This window comes from Lygodium microphyllum, chromosome 29 (genome assembly GCF_053477565.2).
Source record: "Lygodium microphyllum isolate KBCC chromosome 29, Lygodium_microphyllum_v1.1.10, whole genome shotgun sequence".
NCBI lineage: Eukaryota > Viridiplantae > Streptophyta > Polypodiopsida > Schizaeales > Lygodiaceae > Lygodium > Lygodium microphyllum.
The window spans coordinates 84864643-84885432 of record NC_141163.1 but is presented as its reverse complement, the minus strand read 5'-3'; the positions used below and the strand labels follow the sequence as shown (position 1 = coordinate 84885432).

General features: G+C 39.9%; 1 protein-coding gene across 1 annotated transcript in view; it reads left to right on the top strand.

The window, feature by feature from the left end:
* Positions 1-20790, top strand: part of LOC148010863 (Zn-dependent exopeptidases superfamily protein) — a 198549-nt gene that overhangs the window by 35353 nt on the left and 142406 nt on the right. Inside the window, exons 2-3 of the mRNA XM_087671354.1 lie at positions 4668-4753; positions 17718-17819. Of these exons, the coding sequence (XP_087527480.1) occupies positions 4668-4753; positions 17718-17819 (188 nt within the window). The remainder of the gene's footprint in view (positions 1-4667; positions 4754-17717; positions 17820-20790) is intronic.

Sequence of the window (20790 nt, the reverse complement as noted above, 5' to 3'; positions counted from 1 at the left end):
ATCTTGATATGGTAGGTAGTATGCAAATTCCCATGTAGAGTCGCTTTGCAAGGGTCCAGAGTATGTAAATAAGAATGTTTCCTAATGCATTTGGTGCTTGTTGCATATCAAGTATACATGAGGGCTAGTCGATTGGATGCAATGTTGCATATTACTTAAGTTGGAATTGTAGCAATGTGAAAGTATAAAGCGTTGCAATGCTCAAGAGGGAAAAAGGCCTAGAATCTAGTAGAGGATTTGAGGCTAGTAAAGTTAGAGGTAAGTTTCCATGTGTTTCTTAGTGAAAGCTTTGGCATCATTTCACCTATGAAAGAATGCAATTGGATGGAGGAGGGTTACTTGGTAGATCATCCTTAGTGATGCACTTTACATTGATATGTTTTAGCTAGAGCCAATTTTGGATTGGCCTCTTTCAGGCTCAGTAGAGCATAGAAAGTCTAGAGTATTGCTTGATGCTCAATGGGGAGGTTGTACCTCTACTCCCCTAGTGATGGATAGCCTAGTTATGTTGTGGATCTTGAATGTACTTGGTTCGCATCTAGGATATTGCATACTGATAGTATTTCTGTCATTGGGATCACTATTTAGTGTACTAGTCATTGTGAGTTGGTATGGAGATGTGTATGGTTTGCACCTAGGCTCTAAAACTATACATTTGCAAGGTTGCTAGCACGTATGGAATGCATGGAATGTACATTTGGATGTGATGTACATTTGTAAGATATGTGTGGGATACATGGATGGTATGCAATGCACATTTGTAGGTGATGCAAAAGAAGTACAATTGCATAAGTTACATATGGTTGGCAGTTGATATATGCTTTACATGACTATTATGTGATACATCATTTGACAGAAGGCATTAGTCATACTTAGTTTATGCATTACTTTGCCTTAGCGGTCAGAATAATGTTGGGTTTTGGCATGTGGATGCATCCCTTATGGTTTCGATAGTGGTTATGATTCATGTGTGTGGATTATAACTAGTATTAGTGATTGGAATTTCACATGTAGAGGGCATGAGCATGGTTAGGCAATAGGTGCACATGCTATTTAACTACGATACTCGCATGTATTTTAGGTAGTGGCAATAGATGCTTTGGTACATTGCAGTGCAATTGAGGACGATTGGAAGGATTTCAAGTGGAAGGTTTGCCACGAGGATATGGAATTTTACCACTTTGCTTAGCATTTGATTAAAAGTTAATCAAATGTACAAATATGACTTGCACATGGGAGGTGCAAATTAAGCACTTCACAGTGTGGGACCAGGACCTTGAGATATCAAGTGATGCCAAAGATAAAAGTTGTAATAAGTTATGCCTGACAGGTAGTAGATGGTCCTCGGTGGCAGATTTTGACCCAGACTAATTTATTGGCCGCTAATGTTAGTGGTGATATTAAAGACTAGGCATTAATTAACGATTTAATACTGGTCTAAGGGCTAATAACTGCTCAGGGATACTTGAAACACAAATCGGCCTAGCCAATTTAATTATTGGTTGGTGGAATTATTTTTCTCGGCATCAAAACAATTGATTCTGAAAATTAATTTAATAAGTTAGATAATGTTAAAAAATGGGATTAGAAGGCTGTCACTTGGCAAAACTTGCCTATGCAAGTGAGAAAAATATTTTTTTGGGGAGCCATTGTGAGAGAGGAGGAGCCTATTAGAGAGTAGAGAGATGTTGGTGATGTGAATTGCAGCCACCAATGACCAGTCCTACAGCAAATGACAACAATTTGGAGCCCTCCAAGTATAAGTGACAGCAGCCCAATTTTTCATGAAAGGTTTCTTACGTTGCTTAAACTCTAGGAAGTTATCATTGCTAACTGCATATCTTAGCAAGGAAAAGATTGTTTGGCATGAGTTTTGTTCGCAAGGAAAAAGGAAGTTTAATTGAATTTACCTAACCTCAAAGCAATAAAGTTTAGGACTGAAAAATCAATTGTCACATGGATAACAAATCGTGCCGAGGTGATCTCGATATTACCTTCTAAAAGTTAACCGAATTAATATAAACTTAGAAATACCTATGCTGCGAAATATGCATTGGGAATGATTTAAAAATCCAAGAAACATTTATACCTTAAATACTTGCCTACCTTGTACGTGACAATATATAGGAGGAGGCAACAACGTTTTTGGTAGTCTAAGCTGTAGGTGGCAGCTTCATGGCTGTTTGAGTAGGGTAGTAGCCTTTCTCGTGATGAAACTCTAAAATTTCTCTCTTTACAGTATTCTCTCTCATCCAATAGCCATCTCTCAAGTTATCTTGACAAAATCGAGCCATTTGAGTCATCATAGGTGGAGATATTGAAAAATCTCTGATGTAAACCCTAATTTACAGTAGAACTTAGTGTTTGACAGCCACGTCACGATGGGTGCTTAGAATTGAGGCCTAGGACTTGAATTCCAATATTTGAAATTAAGGAATTTGAGGGAGATTCAAGAGGCCAGCCAACGCATATCGGATTTGGGGCTTAATTTGTCCTTTGAGGAGCAAGGTGAAGGCCAATCTCCAAGCAGATTAAGGGGAAAATTGGTTTGAAGGCTTGCTAATTAAGTTTTGATAGTAAGAGAAACTTAGATTAGTGGAGGAGATTTGAGAATCTTAGTTTTACTCCTTCTGTTTGCAATACAGCTAAAGAAATACTGCAAGGGGCGCCATTTTTGGGGCCGACGGGCTATCTATTGTCTAAGATTAAAGTTGTAAAGTGTGCATTTCAATTTATCTGAATTAATTAGTTGCTGTAATTACTGTTAAATCTGATTATTGTTATCCTATCCGAGGAGGAAGGCTAGTTATTCTAAACTAGTCCCATGATTATTGGCTATATTGTTTGACTTTCATATAATCTCAAACTGCAAAGTTAGAGAATTAATCCAAAAACATGAAATCTTGGATTTTGCTAGACAAATGGCTCTAAAGGTTCTATAAATAGGACACCTTGGGCATGGCAGTTTCATCCTTGATTCTTAGATCCCCATCTTACTATGCCATCATCTTCATACCTTTGCCATGAGCCTTCAACCCATAAGAAAGTATTGTGCTCATTGGACTTATATCCATATGATGATTATATCTAGGAGAGGTACTGTTGGGCTACCTTGGTGTCAGTGTTTTGCTCCTTTGTCATCGACCCTATTGGGCGGCTGTCATTGAGTATGTTAGGGTCAGACTCACACTCATAAAGGATTAATGCCTTGGAGTGTGGGAAATGCGCATGTTACAATTAACAAGATGGCATGATCATGAATAGTTTGTACAATGTGCATGTGTAGGTGGAAGTTTATAGTGTGCATATCTTTGCATAGAAATCTCATGTCATATTTCTAGAAACTTTTTTTGTAATGGATTAGAAAGAGCTTCGGCCCCCCCCCTAAATGTTAAGGGGTTTCCTAAATTTTAGGAGCCTCAAATTGGCCTAAAAATTCTAGTCCTAAATAATCATGAGTTTTAAAAACAATAACCTTTGTCTTGACAATTTCTATTTAATTTGGTTGTTTCTATTCTTGATAGTTTTCAACCGAGGGAAAGCCATAAAAATTTCATTCAGTGTTTCTAAGTGTCCCTCCACTTTGTATCATTTCATGACATGTGTCTGTATACTTTTCTTGTGCTACTCCACTTTTCCTCCACTTTGTATCACGAGTTTTAAAAACAATAACCTTTGTCTTGACAATTTCTATTTAATTTGGTTGTTTCTAGTCTTGATAGTTTTCAACCGAGGGAAAGCCATAAAGATTTCATTCAGTGTTTCTAAGTGTCCCTCCACTTTGTATCATTTCATGGCTCGTGTCTGTATACTTTTCTTGTGCTACTCCTCTTTGCACTTGAGACTTTTTTTCTTATGAAAAGAGCTCTCTTTCTCTCATTTTACATCGAGTTTCCTTGTGTAATTTGTTTTATAGCAGCTGAAAATAGTTTAGGAGTTTTTCATAGCCATGTCCGTCATCATCCTCCACATCTTCATTGTTAAATCTCTGAATTGTCCTCGTCTCACAACAGTTTTCATTACAGAAGCGGTGTAAATTCACTTCAAGACCTCTTTTTGAAGCTCTTCTTCCCCTTCCGGATTACAGAGGAAACCAGGCAATATTTTGCTTGACATCATGAAGAAAGGCTGATTTTTCCATCTTTTCCTAATCTTGATTTGTAAAGAAATCAACTATCTTGTCACATAATCGTATACATGTGTACAATTTTGGCATGATCTTGTGAGTGAGAAATACCTCTCCTCACTCTTAGGTTGACTGTAACCAAGTCCGCAAGGGACTTCATTCAACCCTCAACATGTTTCCATGTGCTTTAGGTCTCTATGACTGAAATCTATTTTTGTATAATTGTCATATTCAGCCTCAAGTCTTCAGTCTTTGTATTTTCTTGAAATGTATAGTCTTGAAACATGACCTAATATTTTAACAAAGCATACTACATTGTACAGAAAGTTGTCACAGTTTTGCGATCCTTGCTGCATCACTGCTGCTCCACAACAGCTCCTACAATTGATGCCCCATCATCTGTCGATACGTAAAGGGCGACAACTGATGCTTGTTACAGCTGCAGATTGTAACTTTAGAATGTGGGATTATGTTAGTTGTTCACATGGCAAATGAGTTCTAACAAAGATGCTGTTTGTGTTTTGCCTTTTTGTCCATGTAGGAAGGCAGTGCTGGTCTCATGAAAGCTGCAAGCTACATAAAATCAGAATTAGAGACGTATAAGAAAAGATCGAGCTCTAATCTAAGGTATACTGTTTTGAGAGTGCTTTTTTTAGTTCACTGTTACTTTGTTATCTTAAATTCTCTATCCACTGCAATTCTGCTTCACAAGTTTTAATTTTCAAAAAGGAGCTCATTGTATCTGTAAATTTTCCTCAAAAGTCCTCTTTTGAGTGATAGCACAGGCAGCTATGCTGTCAGGTCTGTTAGGTAAGGTGGAAGGATGAGGAGAACAAAAGTGGTCTTTAGTTCCTTATTTATAAGATCCATGCTAATCGACAGCTTTCACTGTTCTTCATTTTGGTTAGAGTGAATGGATGGTATGTAACACTAGCTCTTGAGGCTTGAATGCTGTTTGACAAGGCCTGCTCTTGCTGCTATCCCCAGGCTTGGGGTTAGTGGAAGTGCCATTATGGTTGAGGTCTGTTAGATGCCAGTCTTTACACATTCTGAGCTGTGTACGCTTGCTGTCATCCTACAATTGTGCAGGCTGACTTAGGAGTGGACCTAACAGAAAAATTTTCTCCTGGAAGAAAGCTGACAGTTGACAACCTTACAGGTTTCGATAATAGCCAGACTTTATCAGTATGATCTGAAATCAAGGGAGCAGGCAAAAGGAATCAAAATAGCATTACCGAGAGTCTATCCAAAGAAACTGGATAAGCCTGAATTTGTATGTCCAACTTTCAATTTTCATCTGATTTCCAATGTCAAGCCTTTGTTGTGGTTGAAGGGATGCAGTACAGACTTAATCTCTCTCCAGATAAGCCTGAAATGCAATGCTATCAAATGCAGATTTTTTGGAAGTAGAGAGATAAAAAGCACAAAAAAATTGTGTTTAACTACACCTTCAACCAGTTTGATTAACAACATTGACAAGAAACAAGTTGTATGAGGTTCCCATATCCCCAATGGCTCCACAAATAATGCAGTCTGATGTATGCTTTTCAATATCAGAAATCACCACCCTGAGAAGGTTGTTTAGACCAGCAGAAAATGATAAAGTAAGAGCTTCCATTAATTTATCATGCAAGTTGAGTGAGAAATTGTGCGTTCTTCCTTGAAATCTTCTCAACACTACTTTCAATATGTGGTGGTCGAGTCATTGTAACTAGTCGATTGTTTTCCCCCTCAAAGAAACGGAAAGTTTTATTAGTAACACCTCAGAGAAAACCTCGAGGTAAAATACAAAGTGTGCAAATAACCTTGTAGAGAGTGGCTAAGTGCATCATAAATACAAAGGTTGTGTGAACAACCAATTTGGTGGGTTGTAATGCTAGGCTATTTGAGGGGCGATGTGAAAAAAGGTGCCAAAGTCCTAGATTCCTAGGAAGGTCTCTCTCCTTGTCAAACACTCGGACCCACCCTGCAGCCTTTTCCATCTCCCACACGTGGAGATATACTAGGGTTTGCAAAAGAAAACATAGAGTGCATGACCATGATTGAAACATAGTGAACTCAAACACACACAACAATGCAAAATTGCACAAGGAAGATAATTGAATAGTGAATGAAAATGTACAATATGCGCAAAGGGAGAGCTGTCCAATAGCTGGTGGCTCTTGTAGGAATGGGTTGAGGAAGGTGTTGATGTGTGTTCTCCATCGGAGACAAATCTTGAGCGAAGTAACCATCAGTCGGATCAGAGATTGATGAAGAAAAATGATGAAAATGCAAAAATGGCCTGCTGCAGATGCAAATGCAGATTAGGCCAATGCTAAAAAGTGCCCAAATGACAAATATCAGCAAGGCAGCCTGTAGGGATGGAAATGTAGTAGTCAAATAGAGGGCTAGAGTGATGGCGATAGTAGAACTGGAACCAAATGCAAGTGTGAGAAGCCTTTGGATGATCATGACAACAGTTGGAGATGATGAGGGGTGAGTTGGCGGTAGGAGGAGGAGCTAACTCACATGTAATGACACGGGATGAATTGGGGATGGATTGGTATGTCAAAGAATGAAAGTGACCTAGCACACTCTATTTATAGATGAGGAACCAACCAAACAAGCAGTATTTGCTTATGGGACACAAAAATTGTTTGTAGCATTTAAGTTTGAGTTTTTGGGCTGTTTAAATGAGCTAATTAAGGTTTAGTTTGTAATGTACATTATTTTGCATAACATCCCCTCTCAGGCCGTAAATTGGAACTAGAAAGGGTTGAAAGCATAGCTCACCTATGTATACTCCAGACGTTTCATCCCAAAGCAGCCAGGGTATGGATCAATGCATGTACGTCAATTGCCCAAGAACCTACCAAGACTATAGAGGCAATGGTTATCCTAGCTTTGGAGGCCAAAGGGGCACCTCAAAGAGGCCAAGGCATCGGACAAAGGGTGCTTGTTGGTTGTCGAGTGGCCTACTAGGACCTATTAAGGTGAGGTTTAACCATTTTGAACTTTCTTTTTGGGGGCAATTGTTGGGTTTTAGTCATGCCTACGCTCACACAGGAGTGTTAGTAATCTGCATGCAGGACATTGGGGCACTTTCTACTCTCGGTAAGAGAGGTTTTATCCCCTAGTTACTTTTATTTTCATTTGTGATACACACATCTATGTATGAACGCACTTTAAGTCACTTTCACAACCCTAGAGTCTAAGGGTTATACTTTTACTTTGCACTTCACATTCTATGAAGCAAATTGTCATATTGTGACCACTCTCTCTCTCTATCAGTTGTGTTTTCTAAAAAGTGGAAAATTTCAGAACATTGAGGTAGTATTGATTAAGTGTGACATGATTTGGTGGTTCTTTTGATTAAAATTGGTTGATTACAGCTTGGCATTTGCTGTTATTTCTGGGAATTTGAAGATTTTCAAGTGAGTCAGCTTTTGTGATTGCTCTTTTTGCATTTGATTAAGTGACATTTATCATGGCAGCTCATGGACAGGATGATGTCTTTACTTACATTTTGAAAGAGAATAGATTGGATGGCAACAACTATTCTTTGTGGTCCTTTATGATGAAAAATGTGCTTGTGGCAAAAGGTCTTTGGGATTATGTTAGTGGGGAAGAAATACGTCTTGGTGATTTGGCTCCTGCAAACCCTCCACAAGTAGAAGGTCGTGCACAAAGGCAAGAGGGTGCAGCAACAACCTCTCAACAAGCAGTAGGATGTGGACAAAGGCAAGAAGTTGCAACACAGCCACCACCCCAACGGACAATTGCTAAGAGGGCTTGGGACACTAGGGAGGCCCAAGCATTGTCACTTATTTCATTGGTAGTTCAACGATCGATAATCCTGCATATTTGTTATGCTACTATTTCACGAGTAGCATGGCTTACACTTGAGCACATGTTTGCTGGTAAGAATGAGGCACACATTTCTTTTTTGAAGGAGCTTGAAAATGTGAAGATGGAAAAAGGTGATGCTATGCAAGATCACCTTAATAAAATTCAGGACTTGTATGAGGAGTTGATAAATGTAGATGAGTATTATTTTGATGCTCAGATGATTTCTACTACTTTGAAGTCTTTGCCATTGTCTTATTTGGCCTTCCACATTGCATTGAATCTTACAATGCGGATTTCTCCAGAGCCACTTACTTTTCTTCAATTGTTAGCTTGTTGGTGGAAGAAGAGCAAACAAAGGAGAATAGTGGTGCGGATGTAATAGATTTTGAACAAGCTTTTATGGAAAAGTAGAAAGGTAAGGACAATCAACCCAAGAATGCTCCGCAAAGTTCTGGAAGTTGTGGAACTTCACAAAACAACAAGAAGTAGGGGGGCACATAAGCTAAGAAGGCTAAGTGTCATTATTATGAAAAGCCAGTTCATTATATCAAAGAATGCGAGAAACGCATCGCTAAGGAGAAAAAGGAGTTTGGGATGTGAGTTTCAAACACACCTTTTTCTTCTACTGCCACATAGTTCACGTCTTTTGTCATTGACCATGACTATTGTTTTTATACTTGAAGTTATGATTCTTCTTGGGCAGATAGAGCATTTAGCTCTCCCGAGGATGCAAGTACTTGGTTTTTTGACAATGGTGCTTCTAAGTACATTATATCTCGTAGGGATTTGTTTACTTCTGTTATTGCAACTCCTGTTGGCAAATCGATGTAATGTGTCAACAATACATCTTGTCTTGTTAGAGGCATTGGAGAGATTGTTTTGAAAGCCATTGATGGCTCTACTCTCCGTTTGCATGATGCTTTATATGTGCTAGGGATAAAGAAGAATTTGTTGTCCATTTCTTCTTTAGCAAAATGTGGATAGTAGATCACTTTTGATGATGACAAAAGCATGGTCCGGGATAAGGAATTCTTGACTTGGTGCTCATTGGCACATTATGTCATGGACTTTATGAGTTAGATGCTCACTCTATCAATTAGTTAGTTTATTTGACATCTACTTTTACTCTTGCTATGTCACATGCAAAGTTATGGCATGCTCGCATTGGGCATGTGAATTATGGCAGTCTGATGTTTATGCATTGTATTTAGATGCTAGAAAGCTTACCTCTCTTGGAGAGATCTCTTGAGCACATTTGTGAGGGATGCATTTTGGGAAAAATTCATTGGTTTTCTTTCCCTCGTGATATTACTTTTAGAGCGAAGGTGAGGTTGCAGATTGTGCATTTAGATATATGGGGACCCATGCAGACAAAGTTATTGGGTGGATGTTTTTACTTCATTATCTTCATTGATGACTTTACATATTTTTGTTGGGTTTTTTCATTGATTAAAAAGTTAGAAGTGTATGATACATTTTTGGCTTTTACTGCACTTGTGGAAAATCAAATTGGTTGTAAGATTAGGACTCTCCGTTCGGACCAAGAGAGGGAGTATATCTCTTCATTAACAGAATGGGTTTGTAGAAAGGAAGAATTGGTCACTCATGGAGATGGCTAGATGTATGCTGAAAGCTAAGAAATTGCCACATGTTTTTTGGATAGAAGTAGTTATGTGTGCTTGTCACATTTTACATAGGTGCCCTACTAAAGAATTGAAAAATATTACACCTTTTGAGTCTTGGAGTAGTTGTAAACCTTCAGTTGGTCACTTTCGTACCTTTGGGTGTCTTGCATATGCCCATATTCCCAAAGCATTGAGAAAAAAGCTAGACAAAAAGTTGTCAAATGTATATTTGTGGGGTATAGTAGTGAAAGCAAAGGGTACAGATTGTATGATCTTGTTTCCAAGAAATTTTTTCTCAGTAAAGATGTGATTTTTGATGAAAAATCAAAATTATCTCTTGCTGATTATGACACATATCAGGCTGCAAAAGATGTGTTTGAAGGGTTGCTGCCCATTTCTTTTTATGATACGGTTCGAGCTCCACTAAATGAACAAAATGTTTAGCCAGCTACTCCATTACATAATGCAGAAATTCAGCCTATGGCTGATCAGAATATTCAGCAAGATGTTGGGCAACAGGTTCAACAAGAGCATGTACATAACTAGGAAGCTAGGTATATACCTAGATGGTATTTGCAGACTATGCAAGATATTCATTTGAATGCTCCTCTTGCTGGTCGTACTCAAAGATAAACACGTCTATATGATTATGCTGATGCTATGGAGTTTGTTATGGTAGCGAATACGCATGATGATGATGAGCTTGATTCTCTTGAGGATGAACAATAGAGTGTGCATTGCATGGCATGAATGCAAGTTGAATATGATTCTATCATGAAGAACCAAACATGGGATTTAGTTACATTGCGGGTTAGGAAGAAAGCCATTGGTACTAAATGGGTTTATAAGTTGAAACAAAAAGCGGATGGATCCATCGATAAGTACAATGCCAGGCTTGTGGCAAAAGGCTATGCTTTGAATAAAAAGACCCGTAATGTAAATTTTATACGTTGTGCATTTATAAATCCCTTCTGTTTTTGGAAAACTGTAAGTCAACATAATAAAAATACCCTTTCATTTGAACTCGCATGGTATATTACATGTTCTATAAGGTGATCCCTCCCCCCCTCTGAGTTGGGGACCTTCCGACATTTGCTACGTACACATACAACAACCAATCTGTGCACCAATCTGAGGAGATAAAAGAAAAAGAAAATTCATCCTATCTTTTTGTAGCAAGATGAGATACTTATAATTTATGGAAGAGCAAGATAAAGGACGAAGAGTTGAAGAAATGGTAGAAGAAAGACATTGATTATGAGGAGACATTTGCTTCTACATCCCATATGACCACTATCAGATGTATGGTTGCATTAGTTGCCCATTACGATTGAGTTGTGCACTAGCTTGACATTAAAACTGCATTTTTACATGGGGAACTTTAGGAAGAAGTGTATGTATAACAACCTATTGGTTTTGCAGTTAAAGGATCCAAACACTTGGTATGCAAGTTGAAAAAGTCCTTGTATGGTTTGAAACAAGCTCCATGAGCGTGGTACGCAAAAATTGATGCCTTCTTACTCAGCCAAGGGTTCATAAACAACCCATTAGAGTCTACTCTTTACGTATGCAAAGAGGGGGGGATCCTTGCTGGTCATCTGTCTTTATGTGGACGATCTTCTACTCACAAGGACACATACTGATCAAATTTCAACATTTCAGAAATATTTGCAGCAAACTTTTGATATGTCAGACTTGGGGCCTTTGCATTACTATTTGGGCATTCGGATCATTCATGATTCTAGAGGCATTGGATTGTCATAACCTAGATATATTGGTAAACTCCTTGAGAGATTTGGCTTCCAAGATTGCAGGTCAGCAAGGACACCGATGGAGACTGGACTTAAGCTGTCTTTGCATGATGATAGTGATGTTTTTGATATCCGTATATTTGTTCCAGCAGTTGGTTGTCTCATTTATTTATGCAACACAAGGCTAGATATTCAGTTTGTAGTTTCAGCCTGGAGTAGATATATGCATAGCCCAAGTATGTCTTATTGGTAAGCTTGAAGTGTGTTTTGCATTATTTGCAGGGTACCAAGACTCTTGGATTGCTTTATGTAAATGGAGGACCACTGCAACTACATGCTTAAGTGATTTCGATTGGGCTGGAGATTTCGATTCATGTCACTCTATGGGTGGAAACTGTTTCTTTCTTGGGTCATCTTGCATCTCTTGGCTTAGCAAGAAACAATCCACTGTTGCCACATCATCTTGTGAAGCTGAATACAAGGTGGCTTTCACTATCACAATTGAATGTGTATGGCTGAGACAAAAGTGGTTGATTTCTATGTATCTATCACAGAGTCTACTTCTTTGTTTATTGACACTCAGAGTGCCATTGCAGTGGCACGGAACCCAACGTTCTTTCACTATCACAATTGAATGTATATGGTTGAGACGTTTGCTGGTTGATTTCGATGTATCTGTCACAGAGCCTACTCTGTTTACTGACAGTCAGAGTGTCATTGCAGTGGCATGGAACCCAGTGTTTCATGTATGTATGAAACACATAGAGATCCACTGTCACTTTGTCAGAGAGAGGCTACATGTAGGAGATATCAACCTTGTTTACTGCCCTACCATCAATAATGTGGCAGACATCTTTACCAAAGCTCTTCCTTGTGACAAATTTGAAGCATTTCGCAATGCTTTAAATTTGATCTCCTTTGATAGATGACCTTTCTATGCTGATCATCTATCACTCTAGGGAGGTTTGTTGGGTTTTACTCATGCCTACACTCACACAAGAGTGTCAGTGATCCGTACGTAGGATACTAGGGCACTTTTTACTCTCTGTAAGAGGTTTTTCCCCCCAATCACTTTTATTTTCATCTATGATACACACATTTGTGTGTGAATGCACTTTAAGTCACATTCACAACCCTAAAGTCTAAGGGTTGTACTTTTGTACTTTGCACTTTACATTCTATAAAGCAAAGTGTCGTGCTACGACCACTCCCTCTCTCTATCAGTCGTGTTCACTTTTTTTTGCTCCATTGCTGTACTTCGATTGTACAATAATAACAATACCCATAGGCAGAAAAAGGAATGGTTGGGTCACAAATCACAGAAATAGAGAGCTTGTACAAAGTCACTAGCAACGGTGTCGATGATGAATGAATGGTGGAGGAGGATATGGAGGTATGGAGGTGATAGAACTACCAATGGAGACAACTTAGGATTTAGTGTGAGCAAGGTGCTCTGCACAATGAGATGCATGGATGAATGATGCATGATGACAATGCACATGCACAAAGTGCCACTTAGACATCGTCCCTCGTTAGGGAAATTGTTCAATTTCCAAAAAACCCTTTTATAAAGATGATGATGATCATGCAATGCAAAGGATACGTATAACTGGAAGGGTTGGTAATGTCGAAGACAAGACAATGCTGAAACCTAAAGATTCCAAGTGAACGGCCCTCTTAACCATGGATATTGATGTCGAAGTTAGAGGAGAATCTAATGTTAGACTTTGTTTGGTGCCAAGAACCAATATGAAATGATATAGTCTAATGATGAAGATAGAATTGATACCCTTGGACGGGAAAAGCTAAGGAGAATCAACCTTTTGGATATTCAGAACATCCCATCCTCGATCTTGGGAGAGGGCTCATTTGTTGACCAAGTGATAGGAAAGTCTAAATCTCAACCTTGGGAGATGGTTCTAATGCCAATCAAGAATCGCTAAGATAGTAGTCCACCATGCAAACGGATGTGGTAGATGAAGAAGGAAAACCTGATGCTCCTCAATCAGTAGAGCGGGGGAAGAATTAGCCACCTAAATAGTCGGGATGTGCTTGTACTTGTTCTTAAGAGATGGCTCCAATGTTGACCAAGTAGCGTAGGCATGCTTGAAACTCAATCGTAGGATATGACTACTATATTGGTTAAGAATACAAAGGCACAACCACTAGGATAGTGGTCTACTATCAATGAAAATAAACTAGTGATAAAGTAAATGATGTTAAATGATAAAAATACCTTAGCTAAAAGTAAAGAAAGATTGATGCCAAGATAAGGAAAAAGGATGGATAAGATCCGATCTTGAGAAAGAAGATACTATCTACGTCTCTAGGGTGATGGAGGCAATACTCACCATGACAAGAACAAAAAGGCCAAACCTTTAGCCCAGTTAGGACTAGTAATACTTGCAATGTTAGTCCTAAACTCAAATACCAAACCTAATCTGAAAGAATCAGAGTAGAAAAGTGCATATCTGATGTTTCATCTTGAGATGCTTTGGATATTATGCTAAAGGGAAAAATAAAGTTGGGTGAGTGTAGTTGAAGCAGAAGGAAATGAAAAATTAAGTGACTAAACTAAGTTCTCAACAAAAGTCTTGAAAAAATGCAAAAGTATGGCTAAGCCTATGGTAGCCTAAAGAAAATGTAGCCACCCTAAGGTTCCTAAGGATGACCTAGGATTTTGCATGAGACCACTAGTTTATGTTCATCATGCATTTGGGCCACTTGTTTGAAAGCAGTTTTAGCCTTGCATGTCCTAGACACGGGGATGGATGCTCCATCACTTGGTTATGCATGACCTCCTCCACCTTAGGCTTAGACCATTTGCTACAATGGATACTCTTCGGAAAAATGAATAGTTCACTTGATCTAGAGTAGCCAATATGTGTGCCTTGCCTTTTTGAGACTTGGGGAATCACAAAGATTTCCACTTTGAGTGGAAGTGTGAACTCCCCATGATCCGCATCTCTTGTACATGAACAATGTCCAGAAAGATAGAAATCTTGTGGAAGGAGCTAGTTGTGGCAAGGGAACACACAACTTGATACTTGGCTGCAATGCTTGTTGCAAGTAGGGAAGGGTTGCTCTACTTTTGTTGAGGAGAAGTCACATGGATGTGGGGCTTGTCGCTCCTTGCCCTGTTGGGCAGGGGGAGGGATGAGTCAAGGGGATGGGGGGTATCAAGGAGTAACGCCGGGTGTGGGGTATCTAGCATGCGAAATGATAGTTTGCTTTGTTGTGGGGAAGTGGAGGTTAGTTGGGGGGCCAAGCCAAGCGTTGGGGGGAGGGGTGGGTGTGGGGGAGGTTGGGGGTTATAACACCTTCATTAGGGAGGAGGTTGTCGTTGTGGGGACTGCATTGACATGGGGTACACTTGTGGTGCCCTTTGTTGGCTAGGATTTTTGGGGATTGGGCTGCATCCTACCAGGATCATGTTGAACTCCAGTGAAGTTGTCCACGGGTGTGCCTTTGATTGATGAATCAACTCCTAGTGAGTGGTCTTTATGCCAAAGTGAGTACAATTATAGGCCGGGTGTCAAAGGCATGGCATTTGAGGCACTACCCACGCTGTCATGTAACTACGATTTGGTGATTAATAAGTGATTTTTGTGCCTTATTCTCCAAACTTTGGTTATTTTCTTAACACTACCATTGCCATGCACCTTTGACACTCCTTCTGTCATCGCATTGGGAAATGAGTGGGGAGTATTGTGCCAAAGAGTTGCCCAAAGTCCTCTAACAACTAATGGTACTGATTGTATGTGTTCTCTGAAGACCACCTAAGTGAGTTGCTAGTTTCCTAAAGGGGGAATGTTGCTGGAAAGGAAGGGAGCATCTATTATTCAGATTGTACACTGGGGGGGGGGGGGGGTTGGAGTGTGGAGTGTGGGGAGGAGCAGTTATCATGAGGGCGTTAAAATTTGATGCTTTGCTTAGTATTTGATTAAGTTGTCAATCAAATGTGTAAAATTGAGTTGCACATGTGATGTGCAAGTTAGTTATTTCACAATGATGGGCCAAGGACCTTGAGATGTTAGTGGTTCCCATGCAAGTGAGGAAAAGGCTATATGAGGTTGTCGGAGCCTCATTCTAGCATGGTGGAGGTTGGCAAAGGAGGAGAGAGAGTCACTTCTACAATTTTCTAGCCATTGGTGATAAGCCTAGCCATTAGAGGCTATCAAATTGTTGCCCTTAGTTGATCAGGAGGGCATTGGAGGCATGTGACAGCCCTTGTGGGTTGTCTACAGGCAGGTGATAGCAAGTTTGGGGCCCACAAAGCAAATGATTGCATGTGGGGGTCCTATTGATGGTGGGCTGCAATCAATCAGCCATTTACAGTAGGGCAGCATGAAATTTCCACCAATTTTGGCGATGAAACTCTAAAATTTCTCTCTCTAACTTCCTCTCTATTCTCTTAGGCAATTCATAGCTTCTCTCAAGAGATCTTAGCCAAATTCAGTCCCAAGAGGGTGCAATTGGAGAATTTTTGTTGCTAAACCCTAATTTATAGTAGAAACTAGGGTTTACCAGCTACCTTGGGAATTGTGCTCAGAGATGGGGGCCTAGTGTTTGAAATTCAGCAGCTGAAATATGGGGATTTCAGAAAATTTCAAGAGGCCAGCCAGCCAACATTAAGTTTGGGGCAGGATTTGTCATCCAAGGAGCAGATTGAAGGCCGATCCCAAGCAAACCAAGGGGCAAATTGGTTTGAAGGCTTGCTGGTTGCAATGAATAGCAAGATATATTGAAGATTGAAGGAGATTAGGTTGGATCTTAGCATACTTCAACCTTTAGCAATACAAGTTAAAGAAATACTACGAGGGACGTTAGTTTCAGGGCCAATCAGGTGTTGAATGTCCAAGATTAAGTGGTAACATTTGCATTTTCAGTTTATGTGAATTTTATGCTTTTGTAGTTAGTGTTAAATCAGGTTATTCACCACCCTATCTGAGAAGGAAGGCTGGTTTCAGGCAGTAGAGAATGCCAATAGGCTTGGGAGTAGTGGATGTATTTAGCACTGCACCTGAGGTTGTAGTAGTGGCGTTAGGTAGCATTGCAGGGGTTGGAGCAGTTGATGATAGGACAGTAGGGTTCAAATGCCAATGGGGTGGCTGATACCAGCTATGGCAGAAAGCCAGGCGGGCTGGGGTGCTGGTCTAGGTGATGTGTTGTTATAGAGGTGGCCCTCGGTGTGAGGAGAAGAGGCAGGTGATGGCTAGCAAGGCAAGCAGCAGTGAGTGAGGTGGGCAGTGGCAGCTGACAGGAGGTGGCAGACAGGGAGTGAAGTGCGGCAGCAAGTTAAGTAGGGGGCAGCGGGACATGAGGCAGCTGTTAACAGACACATGGCTACACTTGCTTGCTGGAGACCCTCTCTAAAGCTGGACACAAAAATGTGCAGAGTTTAGACCAGCAAAAGCATATATACTACCAGCCACTAGAAGATGGCAGGCCATGAATGCAAAGTGTTAAGAGTAGTCAGTACAGCACCAGTAGCAACACCTCCAGTCTCTCTCTCTCCAAGGATGCAAGACAATGCAATGATATAAGAATGAAAGGAGTGGAGCATATATAGAAGCCTTAGGATGAGACACGAGACAATTGAAGAAACCTGAAATGGGCCGATGTCCTTGTTGCCATCAAGCTCATCACCATCTAGTTCATAAAGTTTGTTATCTTCAGAATGGCTTGGACTAAACCTCCTTGTGTTTCATGTTGATGTTTAAAGGAACTGTAGATATCAATCAGCCATCATGGGGGGATTACTACCATGAGCATTGAAGAAACTAAGACCTCTCTGGAAGGGATACATGATTTTTTTTCTGGCCATGTTATCTGAAGCTTCCAAGGAATGTTATGATAAGCAAAGCAGTTTACAAAAAAGCTAAACATCCTTAAGGTTAGCTAAGGAGTATTATGATAACCAAGGCATTTAACAAGAAAAGATATAATTAGCAATAGTATAATGAAGAAGACATATCTAAAAGTATGTGGCAATTTAAGCTTAAATGTTAGACAAAGATGTTAGGTGCAAAAGTAAGATGAGAACCTATATATGCTGGAGAACAAGAGAATAATATCAAGAAGAAGAGAGCACTTGCCACATCTTACGAGTATGACAACTTTAGAAAGGGAAGAACATCATAGGGGATATTAGAACACAAATTTATGGTAAGTTCCCCATCAAGAAAATTAAGAGATTTAGATGTTGGTAGTATTAAAAGATACGTAATTATGTAATGTTTAGAAGGATGCTTTTTTTGTAACTCGTTAAAAATGTTGATTAAGCTGCACTCAAATAGTGGCATAGATGTATATTGATGAATACTAAAGCCAATGTAATTTTACCAATTTCTCAACTCAAATGTTACCTTTGCCCTTGTACAGAGTGGAGATTGATGAGACACATGTAAATGGCTCATTCAATATGATGTTCTTAAAGCACAGTATTTCTTTGGCCTACAAAAACCATACGAACATTGCTATCAGGTATTTGAAAATTGGAATGGGTCTCTCTCTCTCTCGTTTTATTTCTCACAAAAGCTGTGTCCAAGGTTCCTATCTTTCAAGTGTGACTTTAGATGTATATGGCTGTGAAATATTTATGTCCAAGTTTCTGAATAATCTTTAGATTGACTCTTGTGGATATATATATATATATATATATGTATGTATGGTGTGAAATCACTCTTCATTAACTCATTAACATGCAAGAGGACTAGACTTAATGACATAGTCTTAAAAAAGAAGAAGAAAAAATGGTGGATCAGGAAGGTGGGAGTAGACATGTGAGGCAGCAATGCTTCCTGATCAAGGAGCAGGATGGCAGAAGGGGACAGGCAGGGTGATGGATTACAGCCAGGTGGTGGCAGTAACAGGCAGTCACTAGCTTCTTCTTGGTTTTATACAGATGTATTCTACCATTTTTTCTTCTTTTTTTTAAAGACTATGTCATTAAGTCTAGTCCTCTTGCATGTTAATGAGTTAATGAAGAGTGAATATATATGTATGGTGTGAAATCACTCTTCATTAACTCATTAACATGCAAGAGGACTAGACTTAATGACATAGTCTTATATATATATATGTGTGTGTGTGTGTGTGTGTGTGTGTGTGTGGTTATCACTCTTCATTAACTCATTAACATGCAAAAGGACTAGACTTAATGACATAGTCTTAAAAAAGAAGAAGAAAAAATGGTAGAATACATCTGTATAAAACCAAGAAGAAGCTAGTGACTGCCTGTTACTGCCACCACCTGGCTGTAATCCATCACCCTGCCTGTCCCCTTCTGCCATCCTGCTCCTTGATCAGGAAGCATTGCTGCCTCACATGTCTACTCCCACCTTCCTGATCCTGCTTCGGAGCTCTGCTTCTTTTTCAGGCACTGCCTCTGCCCTGTTTGTCTTCTCCTGCCGCTTCTTCCTGCTGCTAGCTCTGCACCAGTGTGGCCACCCAGCTCTCCTCCTGCTGCCTTTGCCACCACCTTTGCCGGCTACTCTGACCTTGGCCCTGCTGCTCTCACTGCCACCCAACTGTCTACTAAGCATGCCATACACCATCATCCTGCCCAGCTGACTCTAGTACTTCACAGAATTGCTGAGGGAATGTCAGAGAATGAGAGAGAAAATCAGCCGGAGAGAGAATCTTTTGAACAATAGCTCTGATGGCAATCCTGATGGTAGCAACTGCTTTGAGATCACTATTCAGTATACTGGTCACTGTGGTTGGTATGCAGATGGATGCTTTTCACTGCAGCTCTGAGATCATACATTTTCATCAATCATCAGTAGTTTTCAGTGGAGTTTTCTTGGACAGCAATGTTATGTAATGCTATTGGTAGTTCAGCCATGGCTTATGCTCAGTTTCTGTTTTACTATGGTTGCTTGGTCAGAAGTCAGTTAATAGATGCATCCCGTGTGGTTCTGATAGCAATTATGGTTCATTTTTGGTCAATTATGACTTAGTAATGCCGATTGCAAATTTCAGCATGTGTTTGGTAGTAGCATGGTTGAATAGAAGTGGTTGATGTTCATTAACTATAATGTCTATGCTTTTTTCAGTTTAGTACTTTTGATTGTGGCACATTGCAGTGCAATTGGGGATGATTGCAACGATTTCAAGGGGGAGGCATGTCATGGGGATGTGTAATTTTTAATGCTTAGCTTTGGCATTATTAAATTGTGTACATGTGAAGTGCAAGTGAGTTAAGTCATTGTGACAGCCTAAGTGCCCTAAGTGTGCAGTGGGTGACATCGACAATGGTTGCATAACATTATGGTGGACATGTACTTGTGGGTGCATGGTGTAAGTTTGGGTCTAGGCCATTATTTGGGCCATTAAAATGTTAGGTGGTGACAATGGGACTAGGCATTAATTCGTTAATTAATGCTAGTTCTAGGCCAATTAATGTTGGAGCAATTAAATGTTCGATGAGGATTAGCACATTAAATGAGATTGGGTCCTAGCTATTTCTTAAGCAAGGTTAAATGGTAATTAATTACTTTTTATCAATTTAAATTTAAAATTAATTAATTAATGCTAGAAATTGCTTTTGGAAGGCTATTACTTGGGAAACTTGTAGATCATCTCATGGGCTATGCATTGATGCCCTTTGATCCATGATCCGGGCTCCCTAGGACATTTAAATTGTCATTAAATGTAGTTGTTGTCCTTAGTGTCCTAGCCTCTGGACACTAAGTGACACTAGGGTTAGGGTTTCACTTAGGGTTTCCTATGATGGTTTAGTCGTTAGGCTTTTATTTTATTATGAAAAGACACTTTGTGCCTCATTAACATATAAGTTGGCATTGTTCATTTTGATCACCTTGGGAGTTGTATTCTCTCTTACTTATTAATACATCACCTCTCATTTTGTGATTGGGTTATTGTGCTTCAAATAATTCATTCATTATGTTTCATTCTCTATTAATTAATTTCGGAATAACTTCACACTTGGGCCAATAGTGGTATGAGAACCACTTACCTTTATTGCCATCACCATTGCTCGGGACATTGCCATCAACCATTGCCTTTGAGCTCCTCCTACTCAATCGGTTGTGGCATGAGCCATTGCCCTCATGCCGGCTCTAATTTCTTATTGGCGATTGCACTTTGGTCTGCCATCTTTGCCCATTCACCTTCAATCGCTATCATTGCCTTGCGTACTAGTCACGTGCTTTTGCATGCACATTGCGTGTTGCTTGAGATCTACCTCACTACCCTTGAAGGTTCGTTTTCCACTTGCCCATCTTGGTTGCTGCCAATCGTTGTGTGGCCCAACCAGTCGTTGACTTGTAGGCATGGTTGCTGTCTCCCTCAGTGAATGTGATCATTGCCTCATGGGAACAGCTGTAGTCTTTTGGCCTGTAGCGCCACTTGCCTATTGCTGCCTGACACCATGTTGGTTGCCAGTCAGTTGATATGCCAAGCTGCCCTTATCACATGTGTAGACTGCTTT